This window comes from Dasypus novemcinctus, chromosome 13 (genome assembly GCF_030445035.2).
Source record: "Dasypus novemcinctus isolate mDasNov1 chromosome 13, mDasNov1.1.hap2, whole genome shotgun sequence".
Taxonomy (NCBI): Eukaryota; Metazoa; Chordata; class Mammalia; order Cingulata; family Dasypodidae; genus Dasypus; species Dasypus novemcinctus.
In genome coordinates this window covers 4839361-4860098 of record NC_080685.1, presented here as the reverse complement: position 1 = coordinate 4860098, position 20738 = coordinate 4839361, and the positions used below count along the sequence as shown (strand labels likewise).

At 48.6% G+C, this 20738-nt stretch overlaps 1 protein-coding gene and 1 long non-coding RNA gene across 5 annotated transcripts; both read left to right on the top strand.

Moving 5' to 3' along the window:
- Positions 1-4274: 4274 nt before the first annotated feature.
- Positions 4275-9898, top strand: LOC111760604 (uncharacterized). Its single transcript, XR_002794246.2, has 4 exons — positions 4275-4449; positions 7901-7998; positions 8470-9417; positions 9760-9898. It is a non-coding gene; the product is annotated as an uncharacterized lncRNA (long non-coding RNA).
- Positions 9899-11169: 1271 nt separating this feature from the next.
- On the top strand, positions 11170-19114 carry ZBTB18 (zinc finger and BTB domain containing 18). 4 transcript variants are annotated; one of them, XM_058309407.2, is made up of 2 exons: positions 11170-11271; positions 15401-19114. In XM_058309407.2, exon 2 carries the CDS (start codon positions 15415-15417, stop codon positions 16984-16986), a length of 1572 nt encoding a protein of 523 aa, XP_058165390.1. In that variant the 5' UTR covers positions 11170-11271; positions 15401-15414; the 3' UTR covers positions 16987-19114. The 4 variants fall into 4 exon arrangements, with proteins under 4 accessions (XP_058165390.1, XP_004449666.1, XP_004449664.1 ...); XM_004449609.5 differs by lacking the exon at positions 11170-11271 and adding an exon at positions 12160-12346; XM_004449607.5 differs by lacking the exon at positions 11170-11271 and adding an exon at positions 12378-13106.
- Positions 19115-20738: the final 1624 nt, after the last annotated feature.

The following is a 20738-nucleotide window of genomic DNA, read 5'->3' as shown; positions in this document are numbered from 1 at the left end:
CAGCACTTATGGGAAAACCAGGGCCGTGCCAAGGCCGAAATTGAACCTTGCGCACCTCGTTTTGGGCAGTTCGAGAAAACTCCTCTTGAATGTGAGCGGAATTTTTGACTGGCAAAACAAAAACAAAAACAAAAACAAACACCCCGCCTTAAAAAAATAGTGCTCTTTTGCATCTAGATTTTCATGCGTTTGGGTTTACAATACGGGGTCTCAGGACAGATCATTAAATCATGTCAAACTAGTCCACTTAGGAAGAAGAGTATGTTTCGTTCTGTTTCACACAAAAGAGGGTGGGATGCTATAGGAATGCAATTTTTAAAAATTAAAGTGCCCTCACACTAACCCGGCTGGAAAACGGGCTGGCCCTGCAGGCCAGAGGGTGACTCCCAGGGCTTGGCGAGGGACACGCTACACACCTTCTCTGGGGTCCCCAAAGAAACGATGGCAGTAGCAGGAGCTTTATTTTGCTCACTCGCAACAGCAACAACAAAACGATGCCGCAGACGCAAACTGTCATGTCCCACCCCTCCATCTGTCCTGCGCTGCACACCCACAGCTCCCCTCATTCTACAAATTAATCTTTCACACATTTTTTAACAAAAAAAGTGTTAATGTTATAAAAGAAAAAAAAAAACCAAGGAAAACAGAAAGGGCTGTGTAGAAAATAAATTAAATTTAAATTTGATGGCAGTTATGACTTTTTTTATTGACTATCAGAGCAAACAGTCACATCAAATTGGTGCCACCGGCACGTAATTAAAACTACAGGGCACCCTCACTGATCTCTGACAATGGTCGCATGCTTTTCCTTTTTTAAATATAGCATGCACGTTTTGACCAATTTGGGCTCTTTTTTCCTGTTGCTTTTGTCCTCTTTCTGAGTGGATATTATCCATGAGCTGAGACTTTATTATCTATTTGGCCATCTGCATAACATTGGCCAGAGTCCCCTGTATTGTAATTTTGAGTGAAAGTAAGGACTATCAGAGACTAATAATCATCATCTGCTCAAAGAACCCAAAAGTAAAGCGCATAAAGAACACTGGGAGTGGAGCTGAGGTTTGTAGGCATATGGCGGGGAGGTGGGGGATATACATAAGCTGCTCTGTTCCCTCAAGAGGATTTGGGGAATCGCCCTGATTAAACACCTACCTGCCTTGGTAAGGTAGCAGGCAGTCCTGAAAGTACTGCTTCTTTGTGTTACGTGTTTTTGGGGGAAATTGTTTTCTCTATTCATCCTCTCTTGCTTCAGAAGTCCACACATCTCTTAGCGGAGTGGCAGTCCAAAACAGTTGCAATGTTTGCTATCAAGATGTTAGATATTGAATGTTCACGTTTATAAGGCTTAGAAGCCTTGTTTTTAGTTCAGTGAAGGGACTTTTTTTAAAAAAATCTAAAATATTAGGGCATATTATTTTCAATTTTAAAAGGTATTCTTGGGGAGGGGGGGAACTAACTGAAAACTTACATATCATTTTCTTTCTAAAACTTCACCTAATTTTATCTGCTTCTTTCTTTCTTTTTTTTTTCCTTTTGATCTTTCCTTCCTTTTCTTTCTGAAATTCTCTTCATCAGTGTTAGCTTGCCATTTTTTTTTCCTTTCCACTTGTCAGAGCTTCCCTGCAACCAGTGGAAGGCCATGGAAATCAACTGATTGCATGATGAATATGGATTAGCATTGAAACATCTTCCCGAGAAGAGTAAATATACAAGGCTGTAATATATTTATAACATTTTTGTTTCAAAGGGAAATGTAAAATATCCTAATTGTTCTTTAATGTTTCTGGATTTTTGGCATATAGTTGGTTTCTTTTAAACTTAAGAAATTCACAATTAAAACTATGCTTTCATACAAACTATTTGAGTTTACTCGTCAATTATCTCATCATTTAGAAAATGAATTATTTACTTGCATTTAATGGTGGTTTAAAACAACATGTTTTTGTGTGTGTGTTTCACTTTCCCGTCCAAACTGGTTCATGTATGTATATAAGTAATAACCTAAATTACATAAAATTATATCTCATATTTGGAATGTTCAAGCTAATCCCTCTAATATCCATATTGATTTAATTAAAAGCAATGAAGAATTTCTAAAATTGAGAGGGGAGATAATCCAATTTTGAAAATAGCCACTTGGGTACTTGCTCAAGGTGGGTAAAATTTAGGTCATTTGTTTTTTATCATTTTCATACCTATTTGACTTGTTCAAGAGGGTATGCCGGTCATTTAAAAATGTTTAGGACTTAATTTATGGTTTCATTTTCAAGACTACCTTGATTACAAAATTATAAAGCCAGAAATATCAAACATTTTTCTCTCATAGAATGGCAAGAAATTCCTATTAACATTATAAAATATGTATGTGTGTGTATTTATATAATATTATGTATTTCACTTCCAAGAAAGCTACAGGGAATAAAAATATAATGTCATTGTACACACCTGTTTTAAGTCATATATAGTTTATATTTTCCTTTTTTTTTTTTTTTTTAAAGATTTATTATTTTTTATTTACTTAATTCCCCTCCCCTCCCCTGGTTGTCTGTTTTCTGTGTCTTTTTGCTGCGTCTTGTTTTTCTTTTGTCCGCTTCTGTTGTCGTCAGTGGCACGGGAAGTGTGGGCGGCACCATTCCTCGGCAGGCTGCTCCCTCCTTCACGCTGGGCGGCTCTCCCTATGGGTGCGCTCCTTGCGCGTGGGGCTCCCCCACGCAGGGGACACCCCCGCGTAGCACGACACTCCCTGCGCTCATCAGCACTGCGCGTGGGCCAGCTCCACACGGATCAAGGAGGCCCGGGCCCGAACCGCGGACCTCCCATGTGGTAGACGGACGCCCTAACCACTGGGCCAAAGTCCGTTTCCCTATATTTTCCTTAAATGAGTGTGATTTTAGGATATATTTATACTTTATCCAGATGGGCACTTGATAATATACTACAGGTTTCTCTTTATCAAACTATAGTTCAGGCCTGATTCTTAAAAAAAAAAAAAGAAAAGAAAAGAAAAGAAAAATCCTGCCCCCAAACAATAAAAAATCCACCGTCTTCAGCATTTACAACTGAAATCCAAAGTTTCACTCCTGTAGCATAACAAGAATAAAGTGATCAAAAATCCATGAATTAAAAAATCTTCTTTTAGAAATATGATACACTAGAAATACTTCCAATAATAGTGAAAGACCCTATACTTGCATGAAATGGTACTGGCCCATATCACAAGCCTCCACCCTTCTTTTGGATTATTGCCCCCCGCCCCCCCTCATCCCCCAAGTATTGTCTTGCCCTGAACATTATCTGAATGCTAAACCAGGGCTTACAATTGCTCTGGGTCTGAATAGGAATTCCATGTAAGAAGTAATGAACAGGGCCTCTCTCTGCATTCACTCTCAATCTGTGAAAGTTTTAGGGCTGTGCAGAACAGCAGGGTTGGAGGAATGAAGCACTGACACGCTTAGGTAGGATGTGTGTGTCCTTGGATCTTCCCATGGCTGTTTTTAAGGATGCAGACTGACCATCTCCAGGGCCATGTAAGATGAAAGCATCTCAATCACATTTCTGACCCGATCCCAGAAGTCTCCTTATGGCCGCGAGAGTTTAATTTTCATTTAAACAACGATAAATATAGGCATAAGGGTTTGAGATGAATTATGTAAGCCCTTTAGCCATAACCATTACATTCTGCCACCAAATGAGCTGCTGTTCTCACTTTGTTTTATGGGCTCTGCGTAGCCTGTGTTATTGTATCTGCCAAATAAAACCCAGCAAACCATGCAAATGAAAATATAATCCTTTATCTCTCATAGTCACAGGATGCACCCATATATACCGTTTTATAGAGTCCTCCCTGCCAGATTTACTGCTATTAGGGCCCCACTGTCCCGATAGGATCAACAGAAAGGGAAAACATCTTCTGCTCGGAGGCAGCTTCATTTATACCCACCAATGGCATATGTCTTTAGTGGAAGCTACACTTGAAAAGTCAGGAATAATTCCTCTCATTATATTTTTAGCTTGCCTGTATAGTCAGTTGACATCATGGACTTTTTCCTGAAGGATAAAGACCGGATATACTGTCTTTTTTCCAAAGGAGAGCAAATGGGAGGTTGTTTCGAAAACAATGGCGTCTTTTCCTTTGATTTTCCGAGTGGCCTAAATATTTTAAGAACAATGACTTCAATGAGTTGATGATTAACTAGTTCTGCAATTCAGCGATCTTAATTTGGGGACTTGGACAAGTCAACTTAGCCATTCCATTTCCACATTCTCTTCCAAGGATCAAAAATACTGCCTTATGCCTGCTGGAGAAGTTTAGAGGAATAACGCCTTTTTAAAAATCAAAGAAAATATTCTTTACAAATGGTCGAGAACTGCTACAGTCCTGCCGGGAGTGACGTGTCTAGCACGGCCACCTGGGCTTTTTCTATGCTGGGTGAGACTGCCCCCGAAGAGGTAAACGGGCATTTTCTGGGGTTCTCTCTGCCACGTGCCCCTTTCCCCCAGGTTTGAAGGCGTGGTGGAGCCCATAAAGCGGTGCTCTGGCCGGCCAGCCTCTGGAGAAATGCAAAGGTATTTCTTTCCACCACTGCCCTCCGCCCCCTCCTCCTGCCTTTCTTCGTCGCTCCTGCCTTCCTTCCTTTCTGCAAATATGTATTTCTTGAGAGCTTTTTGCACACCAAACACCATTCAAGGTGCCAAGGATACAGCTGTGAATTTTTGCAGTCCCCACCCCGAGGGAGCTCACTTCCTACCAAGGAAGACAGTAAACAAATAAAAGAGTCCGCATCTTAGAATCGCAGGGATTTTCCTGGTTCCCTTTACCAAAGCAGTTCCACCCAGTTTCTTTCCAAGGCTTAGGGACTCGAGTATCTGGCGATGATGCACCCAGATGTTCTGTGCGGGGGCCAGTGAGGCCAGCAGCAGGGCCCGTGAAGGTGAGGTGTCCGTGACCGCTGAGGGAGCGAATAAACACTGCAAATGCCATCGGTTAGGCTAATAGGTAGTTCTGAATTCCTCGATGAAATGGCAATATAGCGCCACAATTTCTCTGCAAGGGCAATCCGAAACTTCGTAATGAGTGAGCTGGGACGCTGGGACTCTCTGTGAAGACTGTCTAGCTTACCCCCAGCAGGTATTATCAGAAAAAGCAACCCTGCTAATGCCCTAGGTGTGCACCCACAGGCACAGATGCCTCGACGGGGCACTCAGAACCTGGGAAAATTTAAATCGCTCATAGACACTGACACTTTGGGGCTAGCTATTTCATAAAGCCTTTTATTTCAGGACAATGAGCGAGACATGATTTGAATTTTAAAAGATAGTGGCATAGGATCAGCCGAGCCCAGGAAGGAAAAGTGACATCTCTCTTTCCTTTACCATGCGGGCCCCGCCACCTCCACCAGCTCCATCTCCAGTGCCACGGCCAAGTCACCGACCACTGCCTGCCGGCCCCCTTCCCTCTCTCCGCTCGTCTTCGGTTATCCTCCTTTCTCTACTGTCAGAATCTTCTAACTGTTCTTGAAAGCCCCTTCTCTCCCCTGGAAAGCCACTGTCCCTTACCCTGCTCTCGCCTGTCAGTCATTCGTCCCTGCCTACAACGCCCTGTTGGGCTTGTGTCTTTGTCACGCGGTTGCTGGTGGCTGCTCTGTCTTAGTGAGTCTGTGTCCCTGGTCTGTCCCATATTCCAAGTGCTAAAGCACGACTTGGCATTCAGACCAGTTGTCAGCCAGCGTGGCTTGGACTCAACCCTTTTGTGGCCGAGCGCTTGCTGAACAGCCTCAGTCTTGTAGCACAACCGCAGAGCAATGGGTTTTCAGTGACTCAGGTACCCAGACAGGAACAAAGGAAACTGGAGGGCTACCAGGAGGAATCTGAAATCTCTGTTCTCTGGGTTCCTATTCAAGAACCACTTTTCCTATTGTCTCCCATAAAGCCATTACTGCAGCTTCAATTTAAAATGCTTATTTTTACTGAGTTTAATTTAGACACATTTGAATTGTAAAATGGGTACTTTAAAAATAATCACTTTAGTCTTGAGCATAAATGCTAGTTCTTTGTAAGGGAAGTAACTTCCTGAGTTGCATGTTATCACTAAGGCTGAAGTAAATTTCTGGAGTGAGACTTAACCTTCTGTCTGCTCTTATTACCAGGAATAGTTTGAATCGAGTGTGTATCATTTTAGAGAGTGTCTTCACAAGGGAGGATTTTCATCAAGCCCATGACATATTACTGCAATAGTGACGATTAGTGTGCATTTATTAGGCACCGACAATATATTAGCCGCTGAACGGAAAATGAAACGCTACATTAGTCCAGTGGGTTCACAATGACATTTATACATAATGAAGTCATAAATAGAAGGGCGAATGGTCTTATTTCACCTGGGGCATGGTGGGAATTTTATAAGAATCATGAGAATGCAGCCCACCGTTCCCTAACGTATGGTACGTTCGCAGCCCGTGGTTTTTGGAGCTGTCATGTTTCCTTTCTGCCTGCTTAAGTCCAAGAAGGTGCTGCATGCAAGAATGTGGCCAGCCTAAGAGGTGGCACGTAGTAGGTGCGCAGTAACTCCTGGTGATAGTTCTTGCTCCCTTTCCTTTCCTTTCTCGAAGTTCATTTGCACCCGACATTCCTACAAACCCTAATTTCAGCAACTGAACATAATTAAGAACATTAGCATTTAAATAGTTAGAAATTTTCTTCTTTCATTTTGGACATAATGGGCTCCTTCTACTTACTAAGTATTTTACAGAATTTTAGGGAAATCTACCCTCCTTCAAGATTTACATTGTGAAAAAAAGACCATTTCATAGTATAGGTTCATATCAAAATTTTCCTGAAGAGAACGTCTTCATCAGGAAAAGGCATATGTCTCATCAGATTATTAAAAAAAATAAATACCAGCACATTCACGGATGAGATGGACGCATCTTCGAATTGTCCCAAATCAAAGTAACCTCCAATTCCAGTGTCTGGCTTTGGGAGGTGCTGGTGTGATTTTCAAGGACCGTTGGCTTACCTATCCACCTTTGTTTTGCTTAGGATAATATTTAAATATTTTTTTAATTGACTGAACTCACATCAATGGATGGCAGGAAGACATTCTGTGTAGCAAGGCAGAGAGCCAGCCTGGGATTTGAAAGTTGCTGGGGATTATATGCAAAGTGAATAATGAATATATTTATAGCCCTAAATTAACCATGAAAAGCTTCATTGTATACACATTTTTCTTCCATATGTCATAAGGCATACGACATTTGGGGGGGCAGTTGGAAAGAGAAAGAATGCGTGTCTGGGGAGGAAGGCAGAGAGAAGAGGTGGGGGTTGGCTAGCTGCTGACACCCTTCTTTGCCATCTTCCTCCGAAGTTGCCTGTCTTGGTCCTAGTCGAACCTGAACTCTCAGCTTTCAGCCATTTCCCTGTGTCTGGATTTATGGTGGCCCTGCGAGAGTTTTGATTTACAGTCACCAGCTGAAAACTGGCTACCCGGGGGAAACAGTTCCGGGAAGACTGCCTCTGCTCCTCTCAGCCCCTAAATCTGAATTCCTGACGCAGGCTCATCATGGCTTTCAGTAGAAAGTGCCTTTATCAATCTGCCTAGGTCCCTCCTCTGCAAGGGTTTATGATAACATTATTTCTGTCTTCAGGGCTGAAAATCAGGCTGAATTATCTCCTATTTATGGTTGGTCACAGTTCAGGAATTTAATTATTCAAGTATCACAGAATTTGTAATCCACGGGCTTGATTTGGTATATAATGTGCTTTTGCAGAAATACAAACACACACACACACTGGATGCTTTAAGAAGTGTGCTCCCTATTATTTCACTGTTGTGGCATGTGTCTAGTTCATTTATTTTTTTACCATTGTCTCAGCTGGGTTTCTGTGTCTCCTTTCCCTGTAGGCCACACCAACCTGTTCATTTCCAAAAGCCAGAAGCCGGAGAGAGAGAGAAGAGACACACTCCCACAATAGGATCTAAATAAGTTGCCAGCGTTTCAGGTACACTATGACATTGAAAGTGAGTGGACTTAGAAGTCTGAACACATTTTTCATTTCCCTGTGGTTTTTTTCCTCTCTAGATTCAAAATCGGGTGACCATACTTAGATTTTATTATATTTTTAATGCTGTTATTGTCTCCCTAATTTTTTAAGAATTCCAATTCTACATAAAGTCAACAAATTTATAAAAGTCAATATTCAAAAATTAATTTCATACATAACATTTTCAATGTGACCTTTTGCACAAAGGAAAACTGATGTTTAAGGATTTGACCTGTGGTTCACATTCCAAATTCAGACATTCATTTTATGGAGTTGCTCATCCCATTAAATTTCCTTTGGTCTGTCAACATCTTATACTGTTAAATTGTTATTGGGCAAAATGTATGTGCTAATAAAACATAAAACTGGTTCACAGGCAAGAAACCTAACTATGAATGTTGCTTCACCTGTATTATTTTTTAATTTCAGGACTCCTGAAAAGTATGGATTAACTGAATATTGACTAAAGCTGGGATTCCTCCAGAGGGAAAGCAGTGGTATATTTTTCCATAAGCCTAGAGACTATACTTCTTGCACTTTTTTTCTCACTGTGGGAGGAAAACAAAGAGATAATTGGCTCTAAATAAACCTCTATCAGTAGCTCTGTATCATGGAATTTGCTAAGCCTGTTGTTTGGTGTAAACAGACCCTACTTTGAGGAGCGTATCTGAGGGGGGGATTTAGAATCTGACCTATTACTTTCCGTGGTTCCAATGGGTGCTGAACAGAAAACAGCACGCATTCTGCACCCTGAGGGCTCTGCTTTGAGTCTTACTTGAATTTTTATGCTGATGACTTTCCCAAAAGGATTAAGGGTATCATTCGTACAATAAGTTTTTAAGACAGTTTAAAATAAAGTCAGAGAGGAAAAAGGAAAATTGAAACTTAAGTGCAGAGAAAAAACAATTGTACCAGGGGCCAGGGATAAGATGGCTGTAGCAGTTGAACAGAAAATTCAGCCCTGAGGTCCCGATCCTTTTATGTTGCTATTTAGTTTCTGTGTTATTTCATTTTTAAAACATGTTCATCCCATTTCTTTCCCAACTGAATTTCCTCTCTGGGAAGAAAAGTGCTCGTCTTGCACTCTTTTGACGTCTCTCTGTATCTCCAGCAGAGTACCTTCCTTGCATGAAATAAACGCCCCGCAATCATTTGATTGATTCTCCAATGTATTTTCATAAATTTATAAAAACTTTGACATCATTGAGGGGGGACATACTTGCTTCCTTAAATATCCATTTCATCAATTTTGCCAGCAATACTACTCAGTTCTCAAAATGGATTCTGCCCGAGACTGTTAGAAGAGCAAAAACAACGGTGGCACATTTGAGTCCCCAGTGTCCCCCTGCACACTCTGGGGCTGTTTTCCACCTCTAGGTGAGTTCCAAAAAACCTTCTGTTAGAGTTGTGACTGCCCTACATGCCACAGAGCTGAATTGCTAACCTTTCTGGAATGCTCTCATTTTCTCACGAGACTTACTGTTTAATATCCTGACACTGTCTGTTACTTTATGCCTATTCATCCAGAGAGCTGTCATTTTCACTATTTTAAATTTTAGCAGGGCAAAAACGGCTTTGAGAATGCAAGCATTTCTTTTTGCCTTCTTTTTGTAGCTGTTGCCTGGACTTGTGAAACGTGGTACTCCTTTTTAACACCTTGGGTTTTACAGTGTATTTTATTCATCAGGAATATTTATAAATTCCCCTAACTTTAAACAGGTCAGAAATTGGGCCTTCTACCAGCAGACTGAAAAGACCTAGAATTCATCGGCTGCACAGCTACAAAAGATTTCACGGAATAAAAACCTCCGGTGATTCTAAGATGGCCTTGATGTCAGTGTGTCATCGTGGGGGCACAGAGGGCTGAGGAAAGGGTAGAGCGCATCACTACTGTTTCTAGGAGGATAATCTAATGGGACTTCCGTTCCAGGAATGTTGGGGGCTCCCTTTTTTGCTTCATTAGCGATTCAACAAGTCTGATTTGCCGGAACTGTGCTTTCACCTTACTTTAACCACCTGCCCTGAACAACGCGAGGGCACACTGTGCCCAGCTGGAAGGTCCCCTGGCAAGTCGGATAGCAACAGGCTTCCCAGCCCTGGCTCAGGTAGCAAGGGACAAACTCCCTTCGCTGGACCATGAAGAGTGGGCGACTTCCTCGTTACGTCGTTTTCTACTGAATTTTTAAAAACAGGGTTTTTTTTTCTGGCTCGTTATTCAACTTTGGCCTTGTTCTCGCCTCCTCGACAAGCTCTGCCAACTTCTTGAGGGCGGGTGGGCACTTCTGCACCCCTCCGCGGCCACGGCGGGGCAGCGACCGGAAAAGCACGAGCGTATCTGAGGGGAGGGAAGAGCGACGCGTCCCTCAGCCACCGCCCGCGGTAGGTGAAAGTTTGGGCTCGGGGACGCGGGCTCGAGGAGCGCGGCTGGGGACTCAGGCAGGTGCGGGGGTCCACGCTCCCGCCCCCTGAGCACCCGGTGCCGCGGGACCGTCTTTTCTCAGGCCCCAGTACGCGCCCGGGGCAGCAGAGGGGCGCCAGCCGCGTCCCGCGCGGAGCCGTCGCACGCCGGCGCGAGGCACCTGCGTCCCGGCGCCCTGGCCCGAGGCGCCCTGCGTCACGCGCGCCGGCGACCGCCCGGCCCGGGGGCGCGCCAGGCCCCGCCCTGCGCAGCTGCCGCCGCCACCGCCCGCGGGCTCCTTTCACTTTCTCACGGCCGGGCCGCCCGCAGCGCCGCCGCGCGCTGGCCCCGCCCCCCCGGCAGCGCCGGCCCTTGATTGGCAGCCGCGCGCGGCGGCCCCGGCTCGCCGCTCCCATTGGCCGCGCGTCCCGTCCGTCCGCCGCCTGCCCGCCGGCCCCGCCGTCCTCCCGGAAGGCCGGCCGCCCATTGGCGGGCCCGGGGGCCGGGGGCGGGCGCGCGGGGCCCTCGCGGAAGCGCCGCGCGGGAGGCGGGCGGGCGGGGCCGGGGGCGGGGCGGGCACATCTGGCCGGCGCCGCCGCGTGCGTGCGCGTGCGTCCCCCGCCCCCGGCCCGGCGCGGCGCGGCTCCTGGCTGGCTCGGGCAGGCTGCGGCCGCCGCGGGGCTGCTGCCATGGGGCGCCGTTGAGCGTGCGGCCTCTGCGCGCCGCGGCTGCCGGCGGGGCGGGGGCCGGCGGGCGGGGGCGGCGGGCCCGGGCGCGGGACGAGGACGCCCAGCGGGCCGGCGGCGGGGACGCGGCGACTCCGGCCGCCCCGTGTGAGTGCCGGCCCCGGCCCCGCGCCCCGGGCCCCTCGCGGGCCGCGCGCGGAGTTAGTTTGCGAGCGGGGCGGGGGGCGCGGGGGGGGCGGGGCGGTGCCGCGGCAGCTGCGGGCGGGGGGCGCGGGCCCGGCGGGGCAGCTGCGGCGCGGGGCGGGGGGCGCGGGCCGGTGCAGCTGCGGCGGCGCCGCGCGGGTGCGGAGGGCGGCGGGGCGGGGGCGGGGGTGCCGCAGCTGCAGCGCCGGGCCGGCCGCGGCGCGGGGGGCGGTGCAGCTGCGGCGCCGGGGCGGGGGCGCCCGCACTTTTCCCCGCGGCCGCGCCCCCCACCTCGCCGGGGTGCGCCCGTCTGCCCCCTCCCGGGCCGGCGCCCCCGCCCCCCGCTCCGCGGAAAACAAAAACCCCGGCCCCGCAGCGCCTCGGGGAGCCCGGCCGGAGCAGAGCCCCGGCTAGTGGGCCGGGGGGGTGGGGGAGGGCGCCGCAGGGGGGCGGGGGCGCGGGGAGGGCAGGTGGCGTGCGGGCAGGGGCCCCTCGGCGGGGCGCCGCCCTCGGGGGCCCACGCGGCCCCGAGTTGGGGAAAGTTGTGTCGGTGCCTCTGGGGAGCAAGGACAGGACGGCGCCCCCGGCCCGCGCCCCCCGCCCTCGCGGCCCGATCTCTCTCCCCCGGGGCCTGCGCCCCTGCAGCCTGGGAAAGACCCGCAGAGTCCGGCCCAAAAGTTTCCCAAACTTCCTGGGCCTGGCGGGCGGTGACCCCCGGCCCGCCCCCCCGCGCGGCTCTGCGGTCGTGAACATCACGGAGTGACCCACAAAGACGGTTACGGGACACAGATCAAGGGAGGCGAGGCCCTGGCGCCGCGGGCACAAAGGCGCGTCGCCGGCAGGTGCAGCCGGGCCGCGTGGCCGCGCGTCGTGGCGGGCTGCGGGCTCGGCCCCGGCGGGGAGGCCCCTGCGCGCTGCGGGGCGCCCCGCCTGGGGGGTTCTGGGGGCCGGTGTGGCCTCGCCCGGGGCACCCCCCCGCGCGAAGTTGTGTGGAGCGCACGGGTGTCCGTACGTGGCTGGGCACGCGCGACGGGCTCAGGTGAGCACCAGCGGGGTGCCGGTTCCGAGGGGGCCGCCGGCACCTCGGCCCCGCACAGCATTGTCTCAGCAGAAAAAAAAAGTGCTCGCATGTGCGTGCAAGTGCGTGCAAATGTGGAGCGGGGCTGGAGAGAGGTCCAGTGGGTTGGCTGAAAAATACCCCCGAGCTGCCTCGGAGGCCAGGGTGGGAGCTGAATAAAAAGGAGCCCGGGGTTGCCTGGATCGCGCCAGGGCCTGAGTGTGCTGTCAAGTGTGCAAGGCAGGGCCTGAGTGTGCTGTCAGTGTGCAAGCCCGTCCAGCGCCTCACGGCAGAAGTGTGTGTTCCATAAATACAGTCGAACTCCATATGCTGAGTTTTCCCGATTTCTTCTGTTAGAAAGTTTGGGGGGAAAAAAAAAGGGAGACTTTGAAGTATTTTGTTTATACTAACAGAAGAGAAAAGTTCTCCTAAGAAAAAGCTGGTGGCAGGAGTGTAGAGGAGTAGCATATGGCATTAAAAGGAGCACAGCTGGAGGTAGCATTTCCATCTGAACATGATGTCAGAGCAGCTGACAGCCTGCCATCCCTCAGCCTTTTATTCTAACACACAGACAGGGAGCTCGTGTGTGCGGAGCTGTGCTGGGGGAGGTATCTCGTTCCTCTCCAACATCATCTCCACTTTGCATCTGTCCTCTTAGTCTGCTTTTTTTCCACCGATGTAACAGACCGGGAGCCAGCGAGACGCGGAGGGAAGGAGCTAATCAGGTTTATGTGTCCTAAAGGTAGGAGTAGCGGTAGATTAGGCGAGCATGTTGCTGCCTCGGTGTTTTGTTGATTTAATTTTTAAAAACCACATTACTTTTCTCATCCCGTTTAGGAATAATAGCTGAAATGGGGTATTCAGTGAACATCCAACTGGAGTTGGGCTTGTGCAGTTTTTAATGTTTTATCCCTTTTACTTGAGGGAGTAAATAACTTGTAATGCACAGAAGTATTTCAAGTTTGGAAGTGTTAAGAAAAGGCTTTGAAATACTGCTCTTGGGGCTCCTGTTGGATTAAAAGGCCTTTTTTTTTTTTTTCCCCTTTTCTGCATGCTGTTTAGACTCCTTTTGCTTTTGGGTAGAAAGAGTAAACTGTCTGGAAGCAAGCCTTCAAACTTATATGAGAAGATTATTCTAGTTAAGAAGCTAGATTGTCGTGTAATTAATTCCACCGTGAAACTTTATTCTTCAAAACACTCGGCAGCCCTACTGAAACATACAGCTGTAGTGCTTTTGAAACCGAAGGTTTCTTAAGAAGGAAAAAAAAACAACAACAAACTTTTGTCCCCAGGAGAATAGTGTGACCGGTTTCCTCATTTCTCTTTCAAATATAGATTTAAGAGATCTTTTATTTCTGCATAACAATAATTATTTGCAGGAGTTTTTGTGGGAGCGCCTAATTTAGAGCCTGTAGGTTGGAGCTGCCTGAATTGGCCAGACAGCTGTAATCGCACTCCTCTGATCTTAATCTCTTTATCTGAGCAGCAGCTGCCATATGGGCACCGTCAGCTGGATCAGATGTTCATAAGCTTCCTTCTCCGTCCCTCTCTGTCCTCGCAGCCGCCTAATTTGATCACGGCTACCTTGTGAGCTGCCCTCCAATCTTTATTTTTAGCCCTCTCAAGGATTAGGATTGATGTGAGCTGTGGGGCACTCAGAGCGATTGTATTGTAGATCTTGGGCTGGGCTGGCAGTGGCATCCTGCAGGAGGCACCGGGGTGGGAAGGGAAGTTTCACCCTGTCCTGGGCCAAGTGGAGAGCCCGGGGAGGGATTTCTGCGTCCCCAAGTCACGCGTGCCCGTCCCAGGTGCACCCTGAGATGGGTGGTGTGGAGCTTTGCTCCTGGCCACAGGAAAGGAGAAGTCGTGCCTCCTTGATTTTTTAGGGGATTCGTATTTGAATTTTGACCCTTTGTAGAGCCTTGCCTTTCCTCTCCCTTCTCACCCACCCTCCTGGGAAAAGGAGGGCGGCAACTTCCTGTGTGAAAGGATAGAAGCCAGGGGGCTAGCAAAATCTATCAAGTTATGTTGAGACATAGTATTTTCTGTTGGCGGAGGTAAGGCAGATTCAGGAGGGGAAAAAAGTTTCTTTCTAGAAAGGCTTTTGGGGGCAGGGAGGGGTGGGGGCAGTGAACCTGAACCGCGGCTGGGCTTGCCTTGAAAGGAGGACATCTGTACTTAAAAGTTCGAGTTCGTCCTGACGTGGCGCTCATTTCCCCTTGCACGGGGAGCACAGCTGAGAGTGTTCAGAGGCGAGTCGAGCCCCCCGGGTCCTGAGATGCCAGCAGGAAGCTCGGGCGGCCGAGAGCTAACACCCCTTGCTCCTCGGTGCCTTTGAAAAGGCTCTTTGGACCCGCTCCTGGCGGCCGCTCTCCCATCTGTCGGCGGGGCTGCCGGCTCCCTGCGTGCGCCTACCTGCGCGTCTTAAGGCAGCAACATCTGTTTCCACACTCAGAGTTTTTGTTGTTGTAACACTCTGACTTTAAAAGTAAGTTGTTTGCTGATTTCAGGGCTCATTACCGCGATTTCATTTTTTTCTCTCCACCCAACCAAACGTTGTGTGTGTTTAAATGGTTCTTGCTCAGCGCAGTCAAGTCTCAGAAGTAGGAGAGGAAAAAGGACGGTGGAGCAAGTGTCCCTTGCCTTGGAGAGTGTATTTGGGACTGTCCTTTGTTCCTGCTGGGAGCTGTTCCCTCCGAAATTAAAGCCAGTGTGTAGCTTTTGTAGGGCACAATTTGATGATGGGAGGTAATTACATTTCTCATGCAAAAGATCTAACTTCTCCTGGGTGAGAGCCGGAGTTCGATGGAGGCTCTTGAAACTTGCCTGAAGTTCAGGGCCGGCGGCCGTGCGCCGAGGCTGGCGGGGCGGGGAGGCCGGGGAGCGGAGCTTTTCCTCCTGCAGCTGAGCGGGGGGCGCGGGGTCTGGTCGGCCCCGGGTCGCCAGCCTGCTTAGAATTCCAGGCTGGGCGCCCCAGAGCGCTCCGGCCGCCGCCGCGGGCCGCCACCAAGCGCTGACCCCTGTCTCTCTCCGCAGGTTATGAGGACAGCATGGAGTTCCCGGACCACAGCAGGCATTTGCTGCAGTGCCTGAGCGAGCAGCGGCACCAGGGCTTCCTTTGTGACTGCACCGTGCTGGTGGGAGATGCCCAGTTCCGCGCGCACCGCGCCGTGCTGGCTTCGTGCAGCATGTACTTCCACCTCTTTTACAAGGACCAGCTGGACAAAAGGGACATTGTTCATCTCAACAGCGACATTGTCACGGCCCCGGCCTTCGCGCTCCTGCTGGAATTCATGTACGAGGGCAAACTCCAGTTCAAAGACCTGCCCATCGAGGACGTGCTCGCGGCTGCCAGCTATCTCCACATGTACGACATTGTCAAAGTCTGCAAGAAGAAGCTGAAGGAGAAAGCCACCACGGAGGCCGACAGCACGAAGAAGGAGGAGGACGCCTCGAGCTGCTCGGACAAAGTCGAGAGCCTCTCGGACGGCAGCAGCCACATGGCCGGCGACCTGCCCAGCGACGAGGAGGAGGGCGAAGAGGAGAAGCTGGCCCTCCTGCCCGGCAAAAGGGACCTGGCGGCCGAGCCCGGGAACATGTGGATGCGCCTGCCCTCGGACCCGGCGGGCCTGCCCCCGGCCGGCGCGGAGGCCGAGCCGCATGCCACCGCCGCTGCCGGCAAGACCGTGGCCAGCCCCTGCAGCTCCGCAGAGTCTTTGTCGCAGAGGTCTGTCACCTCCGTGAGGGATTCGGCAGATGTTGACTGTGTGCTGGACCTGTCTGTCAAGTCCAGCCTTTCAGGAGTTGAAAATCTGAACAGCTCTTATTTCTCTTCACAGGACGTGCTGAGAAGCAACCTGGTGCAGGTGAAGGTGGAGAAAGAGGCCTCCTGTGATGAGAGTGATGTTGGCACTAATGAGTATGACATGGAACATAGCACTGTGAAAGAGAGTGTGAGCTCTCACGGCAGGGGCCCGTACGAGCCGGCCCACCTGGCCCCGATGCGGGAGGACTCGGTCCTGCGGGAGCTGGACCGCGAGGACAAAGCCAGCGACGACGAGCTGATGAGCCCCGAGGGCGAGCGGGGCCCGGCCGAGGGGCCCCTGGACGGCAGCCTGCTGCCCTACGTCTCCAACATCCTGAGCCCGGCCGGCCAGATCTTCATGTGCCCCCTCTGTAACAAGGTCTTCCCCAGCCCCCACATCCTGCAGATCCACCTCAGCACCCACTTCCGCGAGCAGGACGGGCTGCGCAGCAAGCCCGCGGCCGACGTCAACGTGCCCACCTGCTCGCTGTGCGGTAAGACGTTCTCCTGCATGTACACGCTGAAGCGCCACGAGCGGACTCACTCGGGGGAGAAGCCCTACACGTGCACGCAGTGCGGCAAGAGCTTCCAGTACTCGCACAACCTGAGCCGCCACGCCGTGGTGCACACGCGCGAGAAGCCCCACGCCTGCAAGTGGTGCGAGCGCAGGTTCACGCAGTCCGGAGACCTGTACAGACACATCCGCAAGTTCCACTGTGAGTTGGTGAACTCCTTGTCGGTTAAGAGCGAAGCACTGAGCTTACCTGCTGTCAGAGACTGGACCTTAGAAGATAGCTCCCAAGAACTTTGGAAATAATTTTATATATATATATACATAATATATATATACATATATATAAATAGATCTCTATATAGTTGTGGTACGGTCTAAAAGCAGTCTTGTTTCCCCGAACTAAAAAAGTTGGGATATTAACTTGTTTTTTGCACTTTAGAATAGCATGAGAATCTCACTAATTTAGCAATCTGATTAAAGCAACTTTAGAGCAAGTCAGAAAATAGGGGAGGTGTTTTTTTCTTTTGTGGGGGTAGGGGAAGTAAGCCAGTAAAAACCTCTTAGATGAGTCGTCCCGTCACAAAATGCTTTCGTATGGCTTAATTTTGTCAACACTGCGTTGTCTTTGGAGCTCTTCTTTTCTCTTTTTTTCTTCCAGGTTTGTTTTGTTTTGTTTTGTTTTTGAGTAGAAATTCCCTCCAGTTTTACTAGCCTCTTTATATGTCTCAAATTGCATGAATCTTTGACTCTTTTCTGGCTGTTGGAAACCTGAATGCTTTTAGACCCAAATGGAAAATTTCTGAAATGCTGGATTATCTATTTTTAAACAAGCAGTTGACTTAAAACTTTCTCTGGCAACTTCTGGTTTTCTGACGGTTCCCAGTGAGAGAATTCTGAAAGTACACTGGGATCACTGGGACACTGTCTTTGTGAAGGCTTGCTTGGGATGAAAAAGGATATTGCAGCTTCAGCAGTGTTGAACTGTGTGTTTAAAAATGTGAATTACTGTTATTGTATACTGTAATTGATTACATGGGCTGGGGGGGTGTCAAAGAACTTGACAGGTTGTGTTGATGCTCTTAGTTGAGTCTTGAAAAGTAAATATTAACGCTACAGAAATGCATGAGTTTCGATATATTTTTGTCTTTGTTTGCATTGTATAACTTTAATGAGTAAGTTTAAAATTATTTAATTTCCTTAGAAAAATAGCACCACTTGGAAAAAAAACTGGTGTTATGAAGAACGTAAATGCACTGTTTTTATTTTATTTTATATAATTTAAATTGACTTTCCCACTGTCTTTAAGTTGAAACTGTTAAGCTGAATAAAAACTTAAGCTGCAGATTGACAACTTCGCTACATAACAAGGAAAATATAAATGTTTACAAACGGCTTAAAGATTTGCATGTGTGCAGTGTGCATTTACAACAAACTTCTAATTGCACAAAACCCATGCCGGCTCAAAGTTTAGGTGTACACATTTACCCAGTTGAGCCTTTTTTAGACGAACTACTGCACAAATTGACAATAGGTCATGCTCTCTCCTGGTTTTGGTTTTTGTTTTGGGCTCCCCTTTTCTTTCGGGCCCCTGCTCCCCTCCCCATCCCGCCCCGCCCCCCTCCCCCACCCCCACCTCATGAAAAGAGTCTCTGGACTGAAAAGGCCCCGGCTGGAGGGCCGGCCTGCCTTGACTGACGTGGGGAGGGCCGAGGAGCTCTGTGTGTCTGGCCGCAGAGGCTGCAGCGCAGCGTGCGGTCCTACTGGCCGGCACACAGGGCGAGAGCATTTTGCACAGTGTTTGTTTTCCTGTCCTGCACTTACAAATAAGGTCTATGGGAGTAGCATGGAAAACGTTTGCTGTTTTTCCCTTTTTTTTTTTTAATTGCTTTTGTTTAAAATTTGATCGCCTTAACTACTGTAAACATAGCCTATTTTTGTGCTTAAGATACTGAATGGAAAACTCCATTGTGTGTTGCTGGACTGTTTTGGAAATATTTGGTCAAATGTGTGTTAATTTGGCTGTAATGGCATTTAAAGCAAACAAACAAACAAAAAAGCTGTGAAAATGGCCTTGGAGCATTATCTTTAGTTACTTGAAGAGTTTCTAGTTTTTTGTTGTTGTTTTTTTTCGAATACAGTTTATGTTCAGATAATTTTTATTGATTTAGAGAAGACAATCAATGTCTGTGAGAAAACGGACTTTCTTTTGGATTTTCTTTTTGTGGTCGTTGTGAGTGATTGATTTTTCCTCTTATTAGTTTCACATTCTTCCTTTGTTCTAAAACTTAGACTGACATCTAGCTTTGACAATCATAGTATGTTTTATTTTCCTGAGGGGGGAATAACTTATAATGCTGTTTAGTTTTGTACTATTGGTGTGTTGGTGAATTTTTAAACTGTGTGCTAACTGCAATAAATTATATGAACTGAGGATCTCTTGTGTTTTTTTTTTTAATCGTGATCACATTACATAGATTGTAAATATGCATCGTCCTTGGCACCTTTACTTTATTCTATCGAGAGTTTACGAGATGATTGGGATGCCTTGAATCACTTCAGTGGAAATGTGCCAGCCTTTTCACATCTAGTCACTTCAGATACTATGCAGATTTTAAAATGGGACCCATTTTCTAGACTCAAGATCCAGAATGTCGAGGTAATCCCCTAAGAATGTAGGAATCCCTGAAACTTCAGGTGGCAGCAGGACACGCCACTGCCCCCCACCCCCCACCATCAGTCCCTTCTCGGGTGTGATCTTATTCTCAGCTGATTGGTCAAGTCCGTTCTCCTGCGTCCTGGTTTAAGTGGAAAATTGAAGGAGACCGGATGTCTTAATTTGGAAGGCTGCTTGGCTAATGATGGGAATTCGAGGCAATCGAATTAGCAGGCATTCAGCTCGTTCGAGATTGGCTCCGTGCATCCTCGTTGCTGGGAGACCTCAGGAAGTTCCCAGGTTCCAGTTCTCAAGTTTTAACTGAGAAGTGGCATTAAATACGTGCGCCCCGTAAAGCAAGCTCGCCTCCGATTTTGGTGATTGCCCCGACTCCGTGCTTGTCCCGTTGGGCGTGTCGGGAACAGCCCTGGCTGGCTGGCCTCGGGTCTCACTAGGCCTCAGGCCTGCCCGGGCACCGAGGGGAGCTGCTGCGGGCAGCCCGTCCTGTGCCGGTCCTGAAGTCCACGCTCGCTCACGGCTTCTGGCTTCTGAGACACGTGCAAATACGCCTTCACATGACCACTGTCTCCACACGTGTGTGAAATGGCTTGTAGGGGTGCAATAGTAACTTCTACAGAAGAAGGGGTCCCCACGGGCCGGAGCTTGAAAGCATACTGTGAGTGGAGCTCCCCGATGACTCAGGGTGGGAATCCAAAAAAGATCTGATCCGTCAGCACAGTCAGTCATTTACTTTTTGGAATCCTACACTTCCCTTTTTATTGTTGAAACCATTTCTGTTACAGGCGGGCAACTCTTGGGTTTAGCCAGCCAAACGTTGTTTCACCTGGAAGGGTATTGTACATCTCACCTCCACGGAATAATTGCCCCTGCAGTTACAAAGTTATTAAAAAAAAAAGTGGGGAAGGGGTTTGTATTTTCAGTTCATGCAGGAACTAGTGAAAGGAAAGTTTCTCAGCTTCCTGGAGGCGTTGAGAGTTCGTGATATGATCTTGTTCCACGGACTGGCATCCCTAATTTTAAATGAGGAAAATAATCTTCAAGTTTAACCAGCTATAAATCTGGAAGTAATAACTTCTTTAAACATCGCTTGCAAAACTAGAACAAAATCACACCAATCGCCCCATTTGATAACTGAATGAAGGAATCCGTTGTTTATTCACTACATTGAAAAAAGGAAATTATCTACTTAGTTTGTCACGTAATCCTGCTGGAAACCGTTCAGATGGATCCCCCACCCCTTTGACATCTGGCTGATACATAAGCATATTTGAAATCTATGGTTTCACTGACTTTTGAAAACATCTGTTCCTTTTAGATAATCGATGATGCCCTGACTCTCTGTGGGCCCAGCATCGTGTGCCAGGTGTACCCCAGGGATTGT